The 23519-nt window shown below is 37.1% G+C and overlaps 1 protein-coding gene and 1 long non-coding RNA gene across 12 annotated transcripts in view; one reads left to right on the top strand and one right to left on the bottom strand.

The window, feature by feature from the left end:
• Positions 1-11264, top strand: part of WDR89 (WD repeat domain 89) — a 36380-nt gene extending 25116 nt beyond the window's left edge. For 2 of the 6 annotated variants that reach the window (XM_038544907.1, XM_038544905.1), the window contains 3 exons: positions 1333-1418; positions 8268-8391; positions 9516-11264. In XM_038544907.1, coding sequence (XP_038400835.1) covers positions 9547-10710 — 1164 coding nt within the window. In that variant the 5' untranslated portion in view covers positions 1333-1418; positions 8268-8391; positions 9516-9546 and the 3' untranslated portion in view covers positions 10711-11264. The remainder of the gene's footprint in view (positions 1-1332; positions 1419-8267; positions 8392-9515) is intronic. The other 4 variants (XM_038544904.1, XM_038544903.1, XM_038544906.1 and 1 more) reach the window with 2 other exon arrangements.
• Positions 9260-23519, bottom strand: part of LOC119872868 — a 35046-nt gene continuing 20786 nt past the window's right edge. For 3 of the 6 annotated variants that reach the window (XR_005363386.1, XR_005363389.1, XR_005363387.1), the window contains exons 2-3: positions 17762-17896; positions 9260-10594 (exon numbers count right to left, since the gene is read on the bottom strand). This is a non-coding gene — a long non-coding RNA (uncharacterized LOC119872868). The remainder of the gene's footprint in view (positions 10595-17761; positions 17897-23519) is intronic. The other 3 variants (XR_005363388.1, XR_005363390.1, XR_005363385.1) reach the window with 1 other exon arrangement.

The following is a 23519-nucleotide window of genomic DNA, read 5'->3' as shown; positions in this document are numbered from 1 at the left end:
AATTACAAGTGTAGATTGTAAAGTTATTAACGGCCATTCCTGAATGCCTTCTTTCATTAAACTTTTCTCTACATTTGGGACATTTGCTCGAACTCTGCATTCCACAGTCATCAGAGCTAACTCCTTATAGTAAATGGGCAGCACTAAGTTTTAGCTGTGGGGAATTAGGTTTTTCTGGCTTAAGTCTGATAAATAGTGTCAAAAGAAAATTCATCCTATACCCAACATATACTTCACATAATATTGCTACTCTTCAATAAAAATGCAATAGTAGAAATGATTGTTATCATATCTTTCATGTGTGATGAACATTCATACCTGAAAGATAGAAATACATCTTTTTCTAAGGATACTGCTAGTTCTGATTTCATGTAAAATAATATGCAGAAGCCTTTTATTATAATACCTTTTAAAAAAAGATTTTATTTACTTATTTATTCATGAGAGACACAGAGAGAGGCAGAGACATAGGCAGAGGGAGAAGCAGGCTCCCTGCAGGGAGCCTGATGTGGGACTCCACCCCAGGACCCCAGGACCACCCCCTGAACTGAAGGCAGATGCTCAACCACTGAGCCACCCAGGCATCCCAGTATAGTACCTTTTGTTTTTTGTTTTGTTTTTTTTAAAATAATTTTTTAAAGGTTTTTTTTTTTTTTATTTATTCATAGAGACACAGAGAGAGAAAGGCAGAGACACAGGCAGAGGGAGAAGCAGGCATCAATGCAGAGAGCCCTACATGGGACTTGATCCAGGGTCTCCAGGATCACGCCCTGGGCTGCAGGTGGCGCTAAACCGCTGCGCCACCAGGGCTGCCCTATAGTGCCTTTTGTAATCAATAGTGTCTAAATTAGTGTGAAATGTATGTTGTTTTCTTTGTTTCTTGTTTGAATGGGGTGGGGGGGGAGCTACTTTGTCTTCCATTATGGAAATATTTAAGCTAGTCTGTCCTTCAAATTTCATATTTAAACTTAGCCACCTCATAATCAAAGCAATACCTAGTTGCAGTCGGATATGTTTGGGATGTACTTTATATACAGAAAGAACATTTTATCAGGTTTATTTTAATAGGCAATAAAAAGAAATAGCATTTCAATTGATAAAAGAACTTAAATCTTATGAAGGCAAATGCACAAAGGAATTCATACTTACATTTAGAGATTTTGTTATTAACTAAACAACTAATTATCTAAGGACAATTATTCAGAAAAGAGATTAGTCATCACTTCCCATCTAATGTATTCCAAGATGCCGGTTCATCAGAAATTTAATATTCCCACCCCTTTGTTTTGAGTTGTCTTTCTAAATATCTTCCATCCTCTGCATTATATTCAGACATAAGAATCCTGTATCCTGTGGTAAGAGCCACAGCAGCAGCTCTGGGGTTCTGCTGTTTCCTGATCTGTACTAACAGGATCAAGGTGAGATATTAGTAATTGTTCTACTGCTGTTCTCAGAACACTTAGGCTCATATTGCAATTTATGATGGATAGCTAACTCTAACAAGCAATCTTTTTTTTTTTTTTTTTAAGATTTTATTTATTTACTTGAGAGAAAAAGCACGAGCAGGGGGTGGGGAGGGGCAGAAGGAGAAGGAGAAGCAGACTACCTCATTGAGCAGGGAGCCAGGCGTGAGACTTGATCCCAGTACCCTGAAATCATAACCTGAGCTGAAGGCAGGTGCTTAAGTGACTGAGCCACCCAGGCACCCAAGCAATCTTTTTTAAATGAAGAAAATTTCTTTTTAGCCACACAAATTATCGTAAGCCTTGGACTTTACTAAACTTCCATTATCTGTTTTTTTCTTCTTCTTTTTTTTTTTTTTTTTTTTTTTATCTCATCTCAGTGTGGGCAAAGTAAGAATTATGTGAAACATAATTGTGTATGACTCCAGAGGGAATGGCAATAACTCCCCCCTCCTCTTTTTGTACATTCCCTTCTCTTTTCTCTGCTGTTCTCTTTTGGCTTATTTTCATTTCTTTTCTCTCCATATTCTTTACTTCAGTCCTCTTTTCTGTTAGCCTCTTTTTCATTTGTGTATTTGTATGAATGTATGTTGACATAAGGAAGGTTCACTCCACAATCCTCAACTCTCATAGCCTATTGAGATCTAGAATGCTAACTAAGCTTCCTTCTATGCATCTAACAGAAACAAATAGAGAAAAGATGGAAATTATGGTTAATCTTTATTTGTTCTCTTCATATGTTTTTGTTAGGTTGAATCATATGAAGTCATCAATATTGTTTTGGTCAACAGAAATAAATTTAATTTAATACTTCCCTAAGCATCCTGCAACCCAAAAGTAAGATTTGGGAAACTGATTGGATGAGAGCCCTGAGCAGGAGAATTAGATATCCCAGAGGTTCTTGCTTCACCAGGTAGATCAGTGCTGTCATGGTGCTAATACGATTAACCCAAATGGAAAAAATTGTGAAATACACAATTGTTTTTGTTTTTAAGGGGACTGCTTGGTGGGAGAGGAGGGAAGCATAAACAATCACTTTTGTTTTGGGGTGTAGTGGGATACATTCAAGGAGAAATGGCCAGTAGACAGTTGGAAATACAGATTTGTAAATAGATGAGATCATTGCCATATAGGTGGTATTCAAAAACATGAATGTGAAGTTACCCTTTGAGAGTGTATATAGTGTGGGAAGAAAAGAGAACCTGTGGCTTCATTTCAGGATTGGAAGTGGATCATGCAAAGAAAACTGAGATAAGGACTATACATAGAAGAAAAAGTATTTATCATCTTGGAATGATTCATTAGTATGTAAAATTAAGATTTAACTACATAGCCTCAGAAGTTTATATTTCAAATATGACTCACTTGCATATTAATGTGTTCAAACATAAACTAGAGGTTTTCATGTTTCCCCATAAGAGATTAAATTATTTTACTGTATCTCTGGATGAATATACACTCTAATTTGAGATTATTGTGAGATATACCTACCTTATCTCTAATATTTTTTTTCTTTCTTCTTTCTCTCTTTCTTTCTTTCTCTCTTTTCTTTTCTTTCTTTCTTTCTTCTTTCTTTTTTTCTTTCTTTCTTCTTTCTTTCTTTTTCTTTCTTTCTTTCTCTTTCTTTCCTTCCATCCATCCATCCATCTATCCATTCTTTAGTTCTTTCTTGAAGAACTGTATTGCATTTGGACAGTATATCAAATGGATAACCACTGTGATTGGTCTTGAAGTGTTAAGTTTGCAGTAGCATTCAGTCTGGGGCCCACTCTGCCTGGCCCATCAATCTCTAAAATCCTTTGAATTAAAGGCATGCAGGGGACTGTTCCAATGTGAAACGGACTCTCCGGGCAATATAGTAGAGGGAAGGAGTACTACTATCCTGCTTGAATATATGAACATAGTCCTACAAATTACTATTAGCTTGAAAGCCACATCAACCTGATCTTTCATATGCAAAAATCAAAATGAAGAAGTAGGAAAAATTATTTATGACCTCATGTTAACTCTTTGAATATTTCAAGAATGGATAATTGTTTTTATCTGAGACTTTAAAACAATTTCTTCCTTGGAGTGTATAAGAAGTATACTCTTAAGTAAATACACATTTGAAAAAAAAAAAGTAAATACACATTTGAGGAATATTTGAATACCTTGTTGTTAAAAATTATGTTAAATATTTTTCTTTACAAATATAAAATCTTCCTCTATATTTCCTTTTTATGCCTTAAAGTATTGCTAAAGAATGCCATCATTTTACTAATTTCCATGAGGAGAGCTCTCCATGTAAACACATGACACATGCAATATCTTTTTAGGTTTATTCTGTTTCTCCTAGAATTCTTGAACTCTTAATCCAAGAAACTTGAATCAATTATTCATTCATTTATTCAACAACTATTTGTTGATAACAGATAAACAAGAAGAAGAAGTTTAACAATAAAATAGAGTTTTTCAAGAATATTGAGTGAAAAGAGCAAATGCCAAGAAGATACATACAAATGCAATGTCATTTTATAAAATCATAGTTGTGTCTGTAATGTTTCTAAAATAAAAAAACAAGCAACTATGGTAGAATGTTAACATCTGTTAAATCTAAGTATCTGAGTGTCTATATTTGGGTGTCATACTTTTTTCTAAACTTTGTATATTTGAAATATTTTATAATTAAGCATTTTTAAAATTTTTAAATTGATAAAACAAGCAATATGGTAGGAAGTGACAGGGATACTTTAGATTGGTTGACTAGAGAGGATCTTTCCAGGTAGGTGACACTGAGGTCTGAATAACAGTACCTAGAACCAAACCCCACCTCCCCACGTGGTATTAGTAGTATTAGCAGTGGTAATACTGATAATTTTTACATAATATCTGTTGAATATGTATTTTATATGACAGGTATTGTGGTGAACACATTATTTCAGTTGATCCTTTTTTTTTTTTTTTAGGATTTTTTTTTTAAAGATTTTATTTATTTATTTGAGAGAGGGAGAGTTTGCAAGAGAGAAGGAGCCCAGGGTGAGAGGGAGAAGTAGACTGCCCGCTGACCCCAGGGAGCCTGATGCAGGAATGGATCCCAGGACCCTGAAATCATGACCTGAGCCAAAGGCAGATGCTTAACCGCCTGAGCCACGCAGGTCCCCCACAGTTCATCCTTCTAACAGCTCTTGAGTTGTACTCATTTCTTCTTTTATTTTTTAAAAAGATTTTATTTATTTATTTATTTATTTATTTATTTATTTGAGAGAGAGAGCATGGGAGAGAAAGAGAGCATGTGCTCACATGAACAAAGGAAGGGGCAGAGGGAGGAGCAAGCTTCCTGCTCCATCTTAGGACCTTGGTATGATCATGACCTGAGCCCAAAGCAGATGCTTAACCAACTCAGCCACCCAGGTGCCCCCATGTTTTTTTTTTTTTTTTTTATCTTTTTTAAAAATTTATTTATGATAGAGAGAGAGAGGCAGAGACATAGGCAGAGGGAGAAGCAGGCTCCATGCACCGGGAGCCCGATGTGGGATTCGATCCCGGGTCTCCAGGATCATGCTCTGGGCCAAAGGCAGGCGCTAAACCGCTGCACCACCCAGGGATCCCCCCATGTCTTTTTTTAAAGATGAAAAGATAGACACTTAAAAAGCTAACACTAAAGTAGCAGGGGTAAAAAACATTTTATCTTGAGAATGGAAATGTGAATTTCTGAGGCAGGCTAGATTATTCATTGGTAAAGGCAATTTTAACTCACAAAAAAATGAAGAGAAAGTAATTTAGGCAGAGAAACAGCTATTGCTACAGTCCTGAGGCAGAAGCAAGCATGACATGTTCAAGGAAAAAGGACATTTTAGCCTGTGCTGTTGAATTATGCTACCATAACATAAACGGTAAATGGTCATTTTCTCCCTGAATACTTATGTTGAAGGAGGCTCATCACTTTCAGGCTTAATCATATTCTTACACAGAGGTTTTTGTTTGTTTGTTTGTTTTTATTTTTTTGATGCATGGCTTACAGACTAATGGGGTCATATTAAAAGGGCATAGAAGCTGGCTTGGAGGGTTTCTCAGTGGCCAGGTTGGGGACAGTTTGAGCACCAATAAGAACTATGAAGTGATGGGGATATAATATACAGGCTTTAAAAATCATAATGTCTTAGTGAAACTCAGAGAAAAAGGAAGAAGTTCTTCTTTATAGAAGAATGCCAGATAAGGTAGAAAGAATGATAGAATTAGAAAATGACTGTTTAGCAAATCCCAATGTAATTATTGATTCAAGCAGAGATAATCCATGGATGCTAAAATTTTTGGATGAAAGATTGTTAGAGGATAAGATATATTCATACAGTTTCATGATTACTTACTAACTATAAAGGAGGAATATACCTTTATTATTTTTTTAAGATTTTAATTATTTATTCATAAGAGACACAGAAAGAGAGACAAGAGATATAGGCAATAGGGAGAAGCAGGCTCCCTGCAGGGAGTCGGATGTGGGACTTCATCCCAGACTCCAGGATCATGACCTGAGCCAAAGGTAGATCCTCTCACCACTGAGCCACCCAGGTGCCTCAAGAAGGAATATACCTTTAAAATGGAGAGATATGTCAGTTATTGCCTTAACCAAGTGAACAGACTTGTTATTATGTGTTTCCTTGATGCCAGGCAGTAAGTTCCCAGCATCATCTACACAGTATCCCTGGCCAGAATTTTTAAACTGGAATCTAATCATGAGGAAACAATTAATAAAATCCAGAATGTGGACAGTTTATGAGACAACTAGACTGGACTTTTCAAAGATTCAGTGTCATGAAAACAAAAGATTGGAAGGTGCCCTATGCCAAAGTATTTAGAAATAAAGTGATATTTTTGTTTGCAATTAACTTTCAAATAGTTCATAAAAATTACATATATATATATGTTTATATAGATAGAAAGCAAATCATAGTTGGGGAATCTAGCAGGTAAAAGGTTATGTGTGAGGATGGCTGGGTGGCTCAGTGGTTGAGTGTCTGCCTTCTGCTCAGGATGTGATCCCAGGTTCCTGGGATCGAATCCCACTTTGAGCTCTGCGGGGAGCGTGCTTCTCCCTCTGCCTATATTTCTGCCTCTGTATGTCTCTCATGAATAAATGAATAAATCTTTAAAGAAAAAAAAGGTTACGTGTGTGTGTGTTTGTACTATTCTTTCAACTTACAGGCTTTTAAGTATTCAGAATTATAAGTTGAAGAGGTTACTTATTCTGTTTTGAACCCAAATCCAACTCTTTAATATTTTTGCTCATTGATTTAATTGTGCTGTTTAAAGCCATTTTGTTAGATCCAAATCCACCCCCACCCTTGTGGTGTTAGTGGTATTGATAGTGATGATACTGATAATTTTTATATAACATCTGTTGAATGTGTATTTTATATGGCAGGCATTGTGCTGAATACATTATTTCAATTGATTCTTCTAACAACTCTTGAGTTGGTACTCTTACTTATTTTTTTAAGATTTTATTTATTTTGAGAAAGAGACAAAGCTTTTTTTTTTTAAGATTTTATTTATTTTGAGAAAGAGAAAGAGCAAGAGAGAGTGGACAAATGGGGAGGAGAGGGGGAAGGAGAAGCAGATGCCCTGCTAAGCAGGGAACCTGACAAGAGGCTCGATTCCAGGACCCCAGGATCATGACCTGAGCCAAAAGCAGATGCTTAACTGACTTAACCACTCAGGCACCCTTCATTTCTTCTTTTAAAGATGAAAAGACAGATGCTTAAAAAGCTATCACTAAAGCAACAACAAAAAAACCATGACCTGAGCCAAAGCCAGACACAACCAACTGAGCCTCCCAGGTACCCCTTAAAAATTAAATATTTTAAAAAGAAAAAAAAGAGGAAATCTAATGTGGTGAAGAGCACAGTCCTTGAAGCCAGAATGCCTAGGTTCACATTCCAGCTCCATTTCATTTACAAACTACTGCTGCCTGAGAAGCACCTCTCCAGAATTTCATACTGGGAATCCTATTGTTTCCTATTATTGCTGTAACACATTACTACAAACTTGATGGCTTGAAACAACACAAATTTATTATATTGCAATTCTGGGGGGTCAGAAGCCCAAAATAGGCCTCACTGAGTGAAAATCAAGGTGTTAGCAGGGCTGCATTTCCATGTAGAGGCTCTAAATGGGCATGATTTTTTGCCTTTTCCAGTTTCTAGAGGCCACCCACTTATTGACCTTCTTCCCCCAAACCAACAATGTATTTTTCTGTACCTTTCTTCCATAATAAAATCTCCTTCTGACTCGCATCATGTCCTGCCTCCTACTCCTACTTTTAAGAACGCTGGTAATTACATTGGACCCACTCATGTAGATAATCCAGAATAATATCCCTATTTTAAGATCAACTGATAAACACAACACAAAACCCAAATAATCCAATTAAAATGGGCAGAGGACCTGAATAGGCATTTTTGCAAAGAAGACATACTGATGGCCAACAGACACATGAAAAGATGCTCAGCATCCCTAATCATCAAGGAAATGCAAATCAAAACCACAATAAGGTATCACCTTATACCTGTCAGAATGGCTAGAGTTAAAAAGACAGGAAATAACAAGTGTTGGTGAGGATATGGAGAAAAAAGAACCCTTATTCACTATCAGTGGGAATGTAAATTGGTACAGATACTATAGAAAACAGTATGGAGGTTCCTTTAAAAAAAAAATGTAGAATAGAAATACCATGTGATCCAATAATTCTACTACTGGGTATTTACCCAAAGAAAGTCAAAACAGTAATTCAAAAAGATATATGCACCCTTATGTTTGTTACAGCATTATTTATAATAACCAAGATGTAAACGCAACCCAAGCGTCCATTGATAAATAAATGGATAGAGAAGTGACACACATACACACAATGGGATATTATTCAGCCACAAAGCAAGAAGGAGATCTTGTAAGTAATGACAACATGCATGGACCTAGAGGGTATTATACTAAGTGAAATAGGTCAGACAGAAAGTAAATACCATATGATTTCCTTTATGTGTGGAATTTTAAAAACAAAACAAAAAGCAGAAACAGACCTGTATATTCACAGAACAACCTCTGGTTGTCAGAGGGGAGGGATATAGGGGAGTGGGCAAAATGGATGGAAAGGAGTAGGAGATAGAGCTTCCACTTACGGAATTAGTAAGTGATGGAAGTAAAAAGTACAACATATAGTCAGTGGTATTGTAATAGTATTGTATGGGGACAGTAGATACACTTGTGGATAGTATACACATAGACTTCTCAAATCGCTTATGCCGTATACCTGAGACTAATGTAACATTGTGTGTCAACTATATTTTAATAATAAAAAATATTTTTTAAAGATCAACTGATTAGCTACCTCAATTCCTCTTTGTCATGTAACATAACATTCACAGGTTCCAAAGATTAAGACATAAACATCTTTGGAAGACCATTTTTTCTGCATTCACATCTATGTTTAAATTCTAAAAGTTGCATCAGGCAGCTAGGGCCAGAAGACGATTGGCTTTATCATATGAGCTCACCAAATATTTACTGCATGGAGATCCTGGCTAATGCTGAGAATTATGAATAGGACCAATAATTGGGTTTAAGCTAAAAGGAACTACTAAGCAGTCTATATATGTGTTTTATAATTCTCTTGGGGCACCTGGGTGGCTCAGTGGGCTGAGGTGTGATCCTAGAGACCCCGGGATTGAGTCCCGCGTCGGGCTCCTGGCGTGGAGCCTGCTTCTCCCTCTGCCTGTGTCTCTGCCTCTCTCCCTCTATGTCTATCATGAATAAATAAAACCTTTAAAAAATAAAAATAATAAAAATAAAATTCTCTTACTGGCATAAGTTATATACAGTAGATTCAGGATTCAAGAGTGATTGAATTTGAAGGAGGCAACTAAGTTTTAGTTTTATCATGGCAGGGAAAAATTAAAATATTAGAATAGATTTTATCTCTATTGTTTTGTGCCAGTCCTCAGAGAATGTACTTGACTTAATTGTAATGTTAGAGAAGCTCTGCATTTAATTTTAATTTTTGTATTTTTATTACAGATTTTTACTACGCTTGGATGCTCCTCCTGACATGGAGAAGATTGAGGAACGTTTTGCTAACCTGAACATTGTTAAACGTTCCACAGGAAGTAAAGAGCCTACTTATCTGCTTGGCATAGACACATCAAAAACTGTAAAAGCAGAAAAAGAAAATTTGGTTGCTGTTTTATGTTCTAATGGATCTATCAGAATATATGACAAAGAAAGGTTATACATACTACGAGAATTTAGTGTATATCCTGGACTTCTTAATGGAGTCAAATTTGCAAATTCTTGTGACAGTATATATTCATCATGTACTGATGGCACCGTAAAATGTTGGGATGCTCGATTAGCCAGTGAAAAACCTATCCAGCTGTTCAAGGGTTACCCTTCCAATATTTTTATTAGTTTTGATATCAACTGTAATGATCATGTTATTTGTGCTGGTACAGAAAAAGTTGATGACGATGCATTGTTGGTATTTTGGGATGCAAGAATTAATTCTCAGGATTTGTCTACTACTAAAGACCCACTTGGAACATATTCAGAGACACATAGTGATGATGTCACCCAAGTATGCTTCCATCCCAACAATCCCAACATGGTTGTCTCAGGTTCAACTGATGGCCTAGTAAATGTATTTGATATTAGTGTTGACAATGAAGAAGATGCACTGGTTACTACCTGTAACTCAGTTTCATCGGTAAGCTGTATTGGTTGGTCTGGAAAGGATTATAAACAGATTTACTGCATGACACATGATGAAGGATTTTGTTGGTGGGATCTTAATCATCTGGATACTGATGAACCAATTACATGTTTGAACATCCAGGATGTCAGAGAAGTAATTAATGTGAAAGAAGGTACTTTAGAATATTTAATTGGTGGCCTATATCATGAAAAAATGGACAAATTGTTTGTTGTTGGAGGAACAAACACAGGAACTATTCACTTGATGAGCTGCACTACATCAGGATTGATCCATGTGACCAGCCTTCACGGAGGGCATGCTGCTACAGTCCGTTCTTTCTCTTGGAATACGCAGGATGATTCTTTGCTAACTGGAGGAGAAGATGCACAGTTGTTACTTTGGAAACCTGGAGCAATAGAGAAGACATTTACGAAGAAAGATAGCATGAAAATAGCATCCTCTGTGTCCCAGCGAGTTCGAGTTCACAGTAATGATTCTTATAAGAGAAGGAAAAAGCAGTGATATGTTGTTGGGAGTTTGAGAGGTTTTTATGTAGAGTTGCGAGTCATTATTTTTGTGTACTACCTGTGATAGATATGTTTAAAGCTCATATGTAAAAACAAGCCAATTAGCAAACAGTCCTGGAAAAATGTTGAAAATGGTTTAATTCAGGTCTTCATGTATTCTAAAATTATTTTTTTAAAGCTGCCAGTTGAGTATATAATCAGTGAGTTGAAAGTAAAATTACATTCCTCATTTTTAAAACCCATCTGTTGAGTTAGTAAATGTTGGGTTTAAAGAAATAGCTTTGATAAGGACTTTTTAAAAGTAGATGGCTGGTATGACTTTAAAAAATCAGGTGGTTTGAGCTATGTTTTTTAAGTTTAGTTTTTTTTTTACATTTTAAATCATCTTCATTATTTATAAAACCAAATCAGACTGTTTTCTGTAGGAGCTCCCACTTGCTTAATACACATAGATTATGTTGGAGTATTTAAATGTAAATATGCTAATGATTCTAAATAGAATTAAAATTTTTTAGAAATAAAGTGATTTGCATCTATTTAAGAAGGATATATTTAGTATATATTTGCATCTATCTATCAATGGTTAGATTTTTTTTTTCTTTTAGGTAGGCTCCATGCTAAGCTCAGCATGGAGCCCATGGTGGGGCTTGAAGTCACAACCCTGAGATCATGACCTAAGCTGAGATCAAGAGTCAGATGCTTAACAAATAAAGCCACCCAGGCATCCCTATTTGCATCAGTATTTTTAAACAGTTACATAGCAAGCAGGTGTTTCATTGATGAAAAAGAAATTATCTTACAAAATTCATTTTGAGACTCAAAGGGAATATACAAAAATGGAATTATTTATAATAGAATGACTTTTTATTTCAAAATATTCTACTATTTTGTGATAAAATTTTCTTTCATAGTGTTTCATCCATAATCTTAAACTTAAGTGCCCATGGGGAGTGGAGGCAATGCAGGAGGTGCTGCTGGGGAAAGGAGAACACCATAATTTTAAGCTTGAATTTTTGTTTACTGCTATTTTTTCATCTTTTTTAAAAATTTAGATTATTTACTTATTTATTTGAGAAAGAGAGAGAGAGCAGAGCAAGTGAGAACCTGAGTAGGGGGAGAGAGGCAGAGAGAGAAGGAGAAGCAGGCTTCCTGCTTGGCTCAAGGTACATAATCCTTGTTTGAGTCAGGGCTGGATCCCAGGACCCTGGGATCATGACCCAAGCCAAAGGCAGACACCCAACCGACTGAGACATCCAGGCACCCCTCATCCTTACTTTTAAATATTTTCCCAAAGAATCTTAATTAAAAACTTGGTCACTCTTGGGGTACCTGGTGGCCCGGTCAGTTAGGCATCTGACTCCTGATTTTGTCTCAAGTTGTGCTCTCAGAGCTGTGAGATCAAGCCCCATGTTGCTCTGTGCTCAGAGTGGAGGCTGCTTGTCCCTCTTCCTCTGTTCCTCCCCCCACTCAAGCAGTCTCTCTCTGTAAGTAAATAAAAATCTTTTTTTAAAAGTTGGTCACTCTAAAGATTTGGCATGTTTTTTGTTTTTAATTACAAGTAAAAATATCTTTATAGATAAGAATATTTATAAAGATATTTTAAAACATTTTTATCTTTTGAACTAAAAATATTGTCATGAAAAATACAAATAATACTTTAGAACCTTTTACATTTCTCAGGGTGTCTGGGTCGCTCAGTCAGTTGTGTCTGCCTTCGGCTCAGGTAATGATCCCAGGGTCCTGGGATTGAACCTGAGTAAGGCTCCCTGCTCAGTAGGGACCTTTTATGAAGCTTTTACATTTCTCTTTAAATTTTAATGACTTATCTCTGAGACCATAGCACTGGGGGAAAATTGTATTCCATAGCACAATGCAACTTACATGGAGGTATGATCTAGCTTTGCTAAGTTCAGACAGAACAGTAGTGAAGTCACTGTTAAACACCTTCAAAATACATGATTCTTTTTTATGAAGATTTATTTATATATTTGAGAGAGAGAATCTTGAGCAGACTCAATGCTGCACTGTGAGCCCAAGGCAGGGCTTATAACTGAGATCTCATACCTCTGAGATCCTGACCTGAGCCCAAATTTAGAGTTAGAGGCTTAACCAACTGAGTACCAAGGCACCCGTCAAAGTACATAATCCTTATTTGAAAAAATTCACGTGTTCTTGCTGTTCAAATCATAAGCCTGAGGGCAGCCCGGGTGGCTCAGCGGTTTAGCGCCGCCTTCAGCCCAGGGCCTGATCCTGGAGACCCGGGATTGAGTCCCACGCTGGGCTCCCCGCATGGAGCCTGCTTCTCCCTCTGCCTGTGTCTCTGCCTCTCTCTCTCTCTCTCTCTCTCTCTCTTTCTCTGTCTCTCATGAATAAATAGATAAAATCTTAAAAAAAAAAAAAAAAAAAAAAAAAAAAACATAAGCCTGAGGTTAATTCTGGACTTTGTTCTTTTTTTCCTATCCAGTCAGTCACCAAGTCCTGTGCCACTCCACCTCCTAAAATCTGTCTGCTGTTCTTTTGCCCTGACCCCACGCTACTGCCTTAGATACAAGTTTCATCCTCTCCTAGATTACAGACTCTGTCTCTAATCTGCTCCAGTTCATTCTTCCTACTATTTCTAGGCTGAACATAGAAAACACAGATTTGATAATGCCTCATGGTGCTTATAGTCTTTGGTACATTTTTATCTTTTGATGGAGCACTATGTAAAAATGAAAAATCATGTTTTTAAGATACTTAAGATATGAGACAATGCTGACTATGTAAGTAGAAAAGTTGTATAAGAATGCTTGGCGACATTACATTTATAAAACAACAGGAAATGAAACAGTTACCAAAACACTAAAACTTTAAAAAATATTTAAAACTGAATGGGGCACCTGAGTGGTTCAGTTGGTTAAGCCTCTGCCTTCAGCTCAGGTCATAATCCTAGGGTCCTGGGAGCCATGTGTCGGGCTCTCTACTTAATGAGTCTGTTTCTCCCTCTTTCTACCTGCTGGTCCCCCTGCTTATGCTTGTTTTCTCTGTCAAATAAATAAAAGCAAAATATTTTAAATAAATAAAATTTAAAAGCAATTAATAGAGGGTGCCTGGGTGGCTCAGTAAGTTGGGTGTCAGACTCTTGATTTCAGCTAAGGTCATTGAACTCAGGGTTGTGAGATTAAGCCCTGAGTTGGGCTCTGTGCTGAGCATTCTCCCTCTCTCTTGCCCTCTACCCTTTCCCCTCAACTCTCTCCCCTTCCCTCCCTCTCAAAAAAAAAAAAAAAAAAAAAAAGTAATTAATAGATTTGGAAGATACAGGTGAGAAAATATCTTTGAAAGTAGACCTCAAAGAGAGAAAGTGAGAGAAAAGATTAAAGCCACAAAGATAAATATAGGGGTCTAATATCAGACTATCAGTTTTTACAATGTGAAAAAAAGGTAAAGGAGGTTGGAGGGATTATTAAAATGAAATAACATTTAGAGGCTATCCCCAAAACTTCAGTCTTCAGATTGAAAGGCCCAACAGAGTGTCAAGTATAATGAATGAAAAAGACCCACACCAAAGCATAGCACTGTGAAGTTTCAGAACTCCAAGAATAAAGAGAAAATTTTAAAAGTTTCCAAAGATAGGAGGAAAAAAGCAATCAGGTACAAGGAAAACATGTGAATTAGACTCTTCATTAGCAAACCCAGATGACACAAAATGGTGAATCAAAGTTCAAAGTTCTGAGGACAGTTTCCTGCTCTCTGAACTTATGCTTTCCCAACTCATGAGGCAAAAGATGGTAATAAATTATTTTGGGACATCCCTTGCTAAGTGAACATTTTTTACTTGCTCTCTGAAACTTAGGAACCAAATGTATTTAGCTAACAGAGTATCCATCGCTAACCAAACTGATTGGCCACTAAGGAATTTAAAAATTTGGATTTTAGGAGATACTTGCTTTTTCAACCTATAATTCTATAGGTCAGAATGCCCTCACGTGAGGTTTAAGACACTTCCAAACATAAAGATTTCAAACTTTACTTTCTGTGCAGTTTTGTGGAGGATGTACTCCACAAAAATTAAAGGAGTAAATCAAGGAAGACGAGATACTAGGAACCAGGGCACCAACCCAACATAGTGACAAGATAACCGCTTTGCACCAAGCCCACAGTATTAAGTCCAGGTTGGAACAAGAGGACATGAGTTCTCAGGAGAGAGATGTCCAGGGAGGTTTCCCAATTTATTTGACCATGTGGAAAATGGAATAAGTGCCTTAAATTCACCAATTTTTAAATTCACCAATTAAAAGAGACTCACGTTGAAAATCATTTAAAAATAAAAGTTTTTAAAAGATTAAGAAATAAATTCACTTAAAGACATAGGTTAAAAAAATTAAAGGATGAGGAAAGGTATATGAACCACAGAATGTTAGAAAATATTCTCAAATAATAGATAAGAACTTGTTTTCCAACCATATTTTTTAAATGTTACCACTCAATAATAAGAGAAAACAATTTTTGAAATGGTCAAAGATCTAAATAGACGTTTCTCCAAAGAAGATACAGAAATGGTTTAGTAAACACACAAAAAGATGCCTAAAGCTATGAGTCATCAGGAAAATGCAAACCAAAACCACAATGAGATACCACTTCACACCCACTGGGATGGCTATAATCAAAACAATGTTGGTGAGGTTATGGAGAAATTGAAAGCTTCATACACTGCTGTTAGGAATGGAAGATACAGCTACAGTCTGGCAATTCCTCAAGTGTTGCTATTTGACCCAGCAGCAGTTCCAAACTAAGAGAACTGCTGAGAACTAAAAGAATATGTTGAAGAAAATTGAAAATAGAAGTCCACGTAAAAACTTGTACATGAATGTTCATAATAGCATTATGCATAATAGCCAAAAGGTGGAAACAATCCAAATAACCATCAACTGATGGATAAATTATGGTATATCCATATAATAGAATATCATTCAGCTATAAAAAGAAAGGAAGGGCTAATACATATTACAATTAAGATGAATCTTGAAAACATGCTAAGTAAAATTAGACACAAAGGATCACATTGTATGATCCCATGTACAGCAAAAGTCCAGAATAGACAAGTCTATAAAGAAAGAACAACGGGATGCCTGGGTGGCTCAGCGGTTAAGTGCCTGCTTTCAGCCCAGGGCATGATCCTGGAGTTCCGGGATCAAGTTCCATGTCAGGCTCCCTGCATGGAGCCTGCTTCTCCCTCTGCCTGTGTCTCTGCCTCTGTCTCTCTCTCTCTGTCTCTCTCTCTCTCTCTCTGTCTCTCATGAATAAATAAATAAAATCTTTAAAAAAATAGCAAAGAGCACATATTAGTGGTTACCTAGGGCTGGAAGGTGGAGGGGGGAAATGAGAGGGTTGGTGGATGACTGAGGTGATGCAAATTGATGATGATTATAGTTCCACAACCCTAAATATAATAAAAGCTAGTGACTTGTATGCTTTAAATAAATGAATTGCTTGTGAATTTTACCTAAATGAAGTTATTACCAAAAAATATATGTAACAAATTTGAACCAAAAAACCAGGGTGGTTATCTTAATAGTTGATAAAATAGAATTTAAGGCTAATAGAACCTTAATTCCAAAACCAGATGAAAATGGAGAAAAAAATGAAGTCCATTTTGTTTATGAATATATATTCACTGTTAAAAATATTAGCTAACCAAATCCAATAGTGTATTTTTTTTAATATGACTATAACTAAGTTTTTTCTCAGGATGACTCAGCATCAGAAAATCTATCACAGGGGCACCAGGGTGGCTCAGTCATTTAACTTGTCTGCCTTCAACTCAGGTCATGATTTTGGGGTCCTAGGAAGGGCTCAGGCTTTTCCCTCTACCTCTGCTCCTTTCCCCTGGTAGTGATCTTGTGCTCTCTCCCTTCCTCCCTGTCTCTCTCTCTCTCTCTCTCTCTCTCTCAAATAAATAAGTAAAATATTTTTAAAAGATTCATCATAGTGGGCAGCCCACTTGGCTCAGCGGTTTAGCGCCGCCTTCGGCCCGGGGCGTGATCCTGGAGACCCAGGATTAAGTCCCACGTCAGGCGCCCTGCATGAAACCTGCTTCTCCCTCTGCCTGTGTCTCTGCCTCTCTCTTTCTGTGTCTCTCATGAATAAATAAATAAAATCTTTATTTTAAAAAATCCATCATAGTAATGGACAAAGGGGGAAAATTGTGATTTCCTTAATTGTTAAAGAAAAACTATGGTTTTTATTTTATGGTTTTTATTTATGAAAAATATAAACATGCTATCGATAGAATAATTTTTCAACTTGGTTAAAGTTAATAAAATCTAGAGTAGAGATACTCTTTTTGGAGAAATGTTAGGTTAAATACATTGCCTTTAAGACCAAGATTCAATGAGGAAGCTTATCACAATAGTTTGAATTCTGGCTAATACATAAAAAAAATAAAAAGTATGATAATGTGTAAAGATTGGAAGAGAGGAGGAAAAAAACTTTTGCAAATGATATATATATAGAAAATCCAATATGAAAATGATATATACCTATATACCTAGACTTACGTTTTCAATTCTCTTTGAACTATTAAGAGATTCAGCAAAGCTGCCAGAACAAGGTCAGCCTACGAAAATCTAAAAAATATCTTAACAATAGCAGGAAGTTTAGAAAAGTATCAAGGAATTAACAAGAATACTCAAGATCTATTTGGAGAAACATTAGAATTCTGATAAAGACATGGAAGATGAGGGGCGCCTGGGTGGCTCAGTTGGTTATGTGTCCAACTCTTGATTTCAGCTTAGGTCATGACTCATGGTTGTAGGATTGAGCTGCACATTGGGCTTAGCACTCAGCACGGAGTCAGTTTGTCCCTCTCCCTCTGCTCCTCCCCTGCTCTATATATCCCTAAAGTAAATACATACAATCTTAAAAGAAAAGACATAGAAGATGTTCAAAGAAATCTTGCTTCCAGTGAGATGGCAGTATTATAAAAGTGACCATTCTGAACTTAATCTGAAAAATCAATGTAATCCCAACTAAATTCCAGTTGGACTTTTTGAAGAACCCAAACTTACTTTAAAATTTGTATGGATGGGGCACCTATGTGGCTCAGCCGATTCAGCATCAGACTCTTGGTCTTAGTTCAGGGCTTAATCTCCGTGTTGGGAGTTCCGGACCTGAGTTGGGCTCCATGCTGGGTGTAGAGCCTACTTTAAAAAAAAAAAAAAAAATGTATGAAAGAATAAGGTCCACAAATAACAATAAACTTAGAAAAGAGGAATTTTCTCTACCAGACATTAAGACTATCGGATTACACAAAATCATAATAAAAACTGTATTGTGGCCTTAGAACAATGTCAATGAATGAAGGTCAGAGAGCATGCGTATATAGCAACTTAATATCTTACAAAGGTGACAAATGTAAGAGGGAGAGGTTTTACATTATTTTTCTTAAGGTTTTATTTATTTATTAATGAGAGACACAGACAGAGAGAGAGGCAGAGACACAGGCAGAGGGAGAAGCAGGCTCCATGCAGGGAGCCCGACATGGGACTCCATCCGGGGTCTCCAGGATCACGCCCCGGGCTGAAGGCGGTGCCAAACCGCTGAGCCACCTGGGCTGCCCGAGGGAGAGGTTTTAATTAGATGGCATTGAGAATACTGGCTCACTAGAGGGAGAAAAATGAAACTAGATTTCTTAAATGGTAGACTTAAATGATAAAAGATGAAAACTATAAATTTATTACAAGGAAATATGGGAAAATCCCTCTGTTACCTACAAGTGGCAAATGACTTCTTAAACTTCAAAAGAATGAAGTATAAAAAAATTTTATATAAAAATTAAGCATATCTGGTCTCCAAGAATCTATACATAAACAACAGAATGCAAGAAAATATATTTGAGGGACACTTGGGTGGCTCAGTGGTTGAGCATCTGCCTTTGGCTCAGGGCCTGATCCTGGGATCAAGTCCTGCATCAGGCTCCTCACAGGGAGCCTGCTTCTCCCTCTGCCTATGTCTCTGCTTCTCTCTGTGTGTGTCTCTCATGAATAGATAAAATCTTTAAGAAAAAAAAAGGGAAATATATTTGAAATCAATAAGTAGTTAAATTAGATTATAGAAGGAACTGCAAATCCATCATGGAAAACTGCCAATGGGAAAATGAGCAAAGACTATGAAAAGGCAAATTTCAGAAGAACTTAAAAAGATGGCCAAAATCCTTAGTAACTAGAGAAATGAAGACTTAATCCCTTTATACCTTTCAGAATTACGAGAATTAGAAAATTAAAGTGTTGGAGGCATGTGGGCATATAGGAACCATTGTGCAATGGTGATAGGAGTGTAGGCATTGGTGCAGCTATTCTGGAGAGCAGACACATCTATGTTGACATACTGTGCCCTAGTTATTGTATTGCTTGGTGTAACATCTCAAAGATATTTTCAGCAAGTCCAATTGGGCATTATTTGTGATGTCATGGAGTTGGAGACAACCTGGACATCCATCCCTGAGAGACAGGATAGGTAAAAATGTGTTGGATTAACACAATGATGTATTCTGTGGTATTTATAAGCCATAGACTAGATGTACACTTGGCCATATGGCTTGATCATAAAAATCTAGTACCCAGTGAAAACCGTAGGAAGCAATGCATGTGTAAGGAAAGCCATTTATATAAATTTAAAATACATAAAGAACTTCGCACTTTGCAAGAACATACTAATACATATTAGTGACCGTAGAGTGGTTGCCTAGCGTGGTGTAGGGGAATCAGGAAAGGAAGTAAATTTGGAAATAAAATAGCAAAGGCAGAATGAGAGAAGGAGGAAGGAGAGAAAGAGTAGAAAAGAAATTTTAATGGGAAAGAAAAAAAATCACTTTCAAAGGATATTAGAAATCTGTTTAGCCTAAGAACCAATAAAAGGGGATGCCTGGGTGGCTCAACGGTTGAGCACCTGCCTTCGGCTCAGGGCATGATCCTGGAGTCCTGGGATAGAGTCCCACAATAGGTTCCCTGCATGGAGCCTTCTTTTCCTCCCTCCACCTATGTCTCTGCCTCTTTCTCTGGTCTCTTGTGAATAAAATCTTAAAAAAAAAAAAAAAAAAAAAAAAGAACTAATAACAGGCACTCAGAAAGCCACCTATACTGGGACACCTGGGGGACTCAGCAGTTGAGCATCTGCCTTCAGCTCAGGGTGTAATCCCTGGAGTCCTGTTTCTCCCTCTGCCTATGTCTCTGCCTCTTTCTCTGTGTCTAACGAATAAATAAATCTTTAAATAAAATCTTTTTAAGAAAGAAAGAAAGGGAAGGAAGGAAGGAAGGAGGAAGAAGGAAGGAAGGAAGGAGGAAGGAGAAAGAAGAGAAAGAAAGAAAGAAGAAAGAACGAAAAAAAGAAGAATAAAGAAACAGAAAGAAAGAAGAAGAAAGAAAAAAGAAAGAGCAGACAAGAAACGAAAAAAGAAAGAAGAAAGAAGAAAGAAAAGAACGACCAAGAGAAAGAAAGAACGAAGAGAAAGAGACAGCCACAAGAAAGAAAGAAAAGAAGAAGCAAGAAAGACAGCCCGCAATGACAAAGAAAGAAAAGCAAGCCATGTATACAAGCCATGTATACAAGTTGGTGGGAGAGAATCTTTAACTCCAAAGGGTAAAAAAATGCATCAGAAAAGAAATGCAATCAGTATACTACTTAATCCTTCACGGGTGAATAATATTTATGTAATCATAATGATGTAAGCACAATATTGATTTACTCAAAAGTTGTAAAACTATTGGGACCATGGAAAAGAAGTGAAAGGTGTACACATGTTGGTGTTCGTCTCCCATAATACAAAAGCAACATTCTTTGTAGGGATGAATCAAGAAAATAGCCCTATAAGCACATTATTTAGAAGCATGTAAGTAAATTGCCTGCCAAAAAAGCTAAACAAGTTGTAAGGGATTCCCTCTAGAGAGAAGAGCTAGGCTGCGGAGATTGGATTGGGGACTGCTGTTTTTGTTCTTTGATATTCGTTATAAACATACCTTGTGGTAGAGTATCAGGATACTTCTGTCTGCAAATAACAGCTCAATTCAAATGAGCCATATTAGGAACATAATACCTCACATAAGTTCAGAAGTGGAACATTTCCAAGGTTGGTTGGTAGCAAGAATGCAAATTCTTTCCATTTTTCTGCTCTGCCAATCTTCATCTTGTCAGCCTCAAGTTCACAAGATAACTATAAATCAGTAAATGATCACATCCACACTCAACTATGTCCAATGGAAAAGAGATTGTTTGTCTATGATCCTTTTTATTAATGATCACACACACACACACACACACAGAGACACACACACACACACACACTTTCTGAGAAGCCTCACAGCAAGTGTCATTGGCCGGAATTTCATTATGTGCCCATGCCTAAAATAGTTGTTAGCAGAAGAAATGTTATCATCACCAATTGGCCCAATCATGATTCACTGCCTATGGGGCTGGGGATAACATATGCTCCTTTGAAGCACATGAATCCAGGGAAGGTTACAAAAAGTAGGTTGAGGCTAATGAATAGTTGTTGAGAAGGTGACCAACAGTGTCTCTTATAGGTATTACTTGACTTTAGTCATGTGAATATATTTCTTCAAAATATTTTTCATTTGAACATGGAATCAAATAAATGTAAGATATTTGTGAGGCAATAATTAGCCTGTACTGCTTTACTTTTCTTTTATCGATATGCATTACATGCAAACTATTCTACCTTTATTGGACAATTATTTAGAGGAGAGGTAGACATTTTAAAAAGATTAAAAAGAGAAATTGAAAAATGTGTCAGATGATATTTGTCGTGCTTTTGGCAAATTTTACATAATCATCTGCCACTGCAGTCAGCAATGTCATATTGGATCAATTTACTATTTAATTACTGACCCATTTTACTAATCCATCTCTCAGATCTACAAACCAACTCGATTACCTAGCTTTGAGATTACTCATACATTATGTCTTTTGCACTTTAGTGCGCCTGAGTTTTGTACACTACACTGCCCATTATCTTTTTGATCATGTAAAGTGTCAGAATTAAAACCATCTAACTTTGCAGCCCAACCATCCTTCATTCTTCCCATTTTTCACTGTATGCTTAACCAACACACACACACACACACATACACACACACACACCAAAACAAAATAAACCTACTTGAAATCTTTTAATTCAACATGGAAATAATGCAGCCGCACTTTGCACTGGAGTTACTATCTGAAAAATGGAAATAAGAGGTGCAGAAACTCCTGTCACCCATTATCTGTTCTCCCTTTCCATAGTCATCAAACTCCAAATCATAGGTGGGGATGTAATATACAAAATAAAGCCTATTTCCCAGAATATTTCACAACTGTTTGTAGTTATAAGACTGTGTTGGGGCAATGGGGTATCTGTGGAAAGTTCTAAGAATCTGCATAAAATGCCAGCTGTTGAGTTCCCTGTGCCTCCTGTCCTGCTGTCTGGAATGTGGATGTGATGGCTGGAGTTCTAGCCAACATCCTGGACTGTGAGGATAAAGGCCACGACTAGCTTCTAGACTAGTTGGCCAAAAGGAGTCTAGGAACCTGATGTTTTGTGGAGAAAGAAAGACACTGCTCTATTGTTTCACTACTGTTGTTACAGCCTCTGTTACAAGCAGTGGAATCTAATTGATAACATTGTATAAACTGTTTAAGATTGTTGGCAATATTACAGGAACTGATCCATGTAAAAGCTCTTAGAAGAATGTCTGGGAGTTGGCGTGCCTGGATGGCTCAGTTGGTTGGGCATCTGCCGTCAGCTTAGGTCACGATCTCGATATTTTCAGATTGAACTCTGTATCAGGCTCCCTGCTCAGTGGGGTGGTCTGCTTTTCCCTGGGCTTCTCCCCTCACTCGTTCTCTCTCTTTCATAAATAAATAAATAAATAAATAAATAAATAAATAAATAAATAAATAAATAAAATCTTAGGGGAAAAAAGAACAGTGTCTGGAGTAGAGTAAGCACAAAGTAATATTTATAACGTTACACTATTTTCATGCTTTGGTAAGGTTGTTCCCTCTGCCTTTGTTGAGGTGGTTTGCTCAACAAACTCCTATTAGCACAATCGTTTCCTCCACTGCAAAATTTTTTCTGGGGCAGCCTGGGTGGCTCAGCGGTTTAGCGCCGCCTTCAGCCTAGGGTGTGATCCTGGAGACCCGGGATTGGGTCCCAGGTCGGGCTCCCTGCATGGAGCCTGTTTCTCCCTCTGCCTGTGTCTCTGCCTCTCTCTCTCTCTCTCAGTGTCTCTCATGAATAAATAAAATCTTTAAAAAAAAAAAAACAACTTTTTTTTGATCTTCATCTAGGGAGTTAATTTTCCCTTTGCTTTATACTAGGTCTTAATCTTGTGTGTACTTTTATAACAACTTGGATATTTTTGTTTATACATGTGTCTCCCTACTAAACCACTCTTTCTCATTAAAAAGAAAAAAGCTAGAGTTCCCTCTTTTTTTTCCTAAGATTTTACTTTTAAGTAATTCCTACAACCAATGTGGGGCTCAAACTTAGAATTCTGAGATTAAGATCAAGGCCAAGGGCTCCACTGACTGAGCCAGCCAGTGCCTCTAGAGTTCTCCTTCAATAAACATAAAAATTTCATGGTTCATATAGATTCTGACACTGCTCCTAAACCTATGACAATATTCAATATGCCAATCTGGCAAAGCACCACACCTCTCAACCCCACCCCAAAGATCCCGCTACACCATTTCTAGAGGAGACATAGCCTTCCTCCCCTCTTCTGGCCCAGATAAATATCTGTTAGGCTGGGCACTGTAGTGGAAGAT

This window comes from Canis lupus, chromosome 8, assembly GCF_011100685.1.
Source record: "Canis lupus familiaris isolate Mischka breed German Shepherd chromosome 8, alternate assembly UU_Cfam_GSD_1.0, whole genome shotgun sequence".
Taxonomy (NCBI): domain Eukaryota; kingdom Metazoa; phylum Chordata; class Mammalia; order Carnivora; family Canidae; genus Canis; species Canis lupus.
This window is presented reverse-complemented; position numbering and strand designations above follow the sequence as displayed.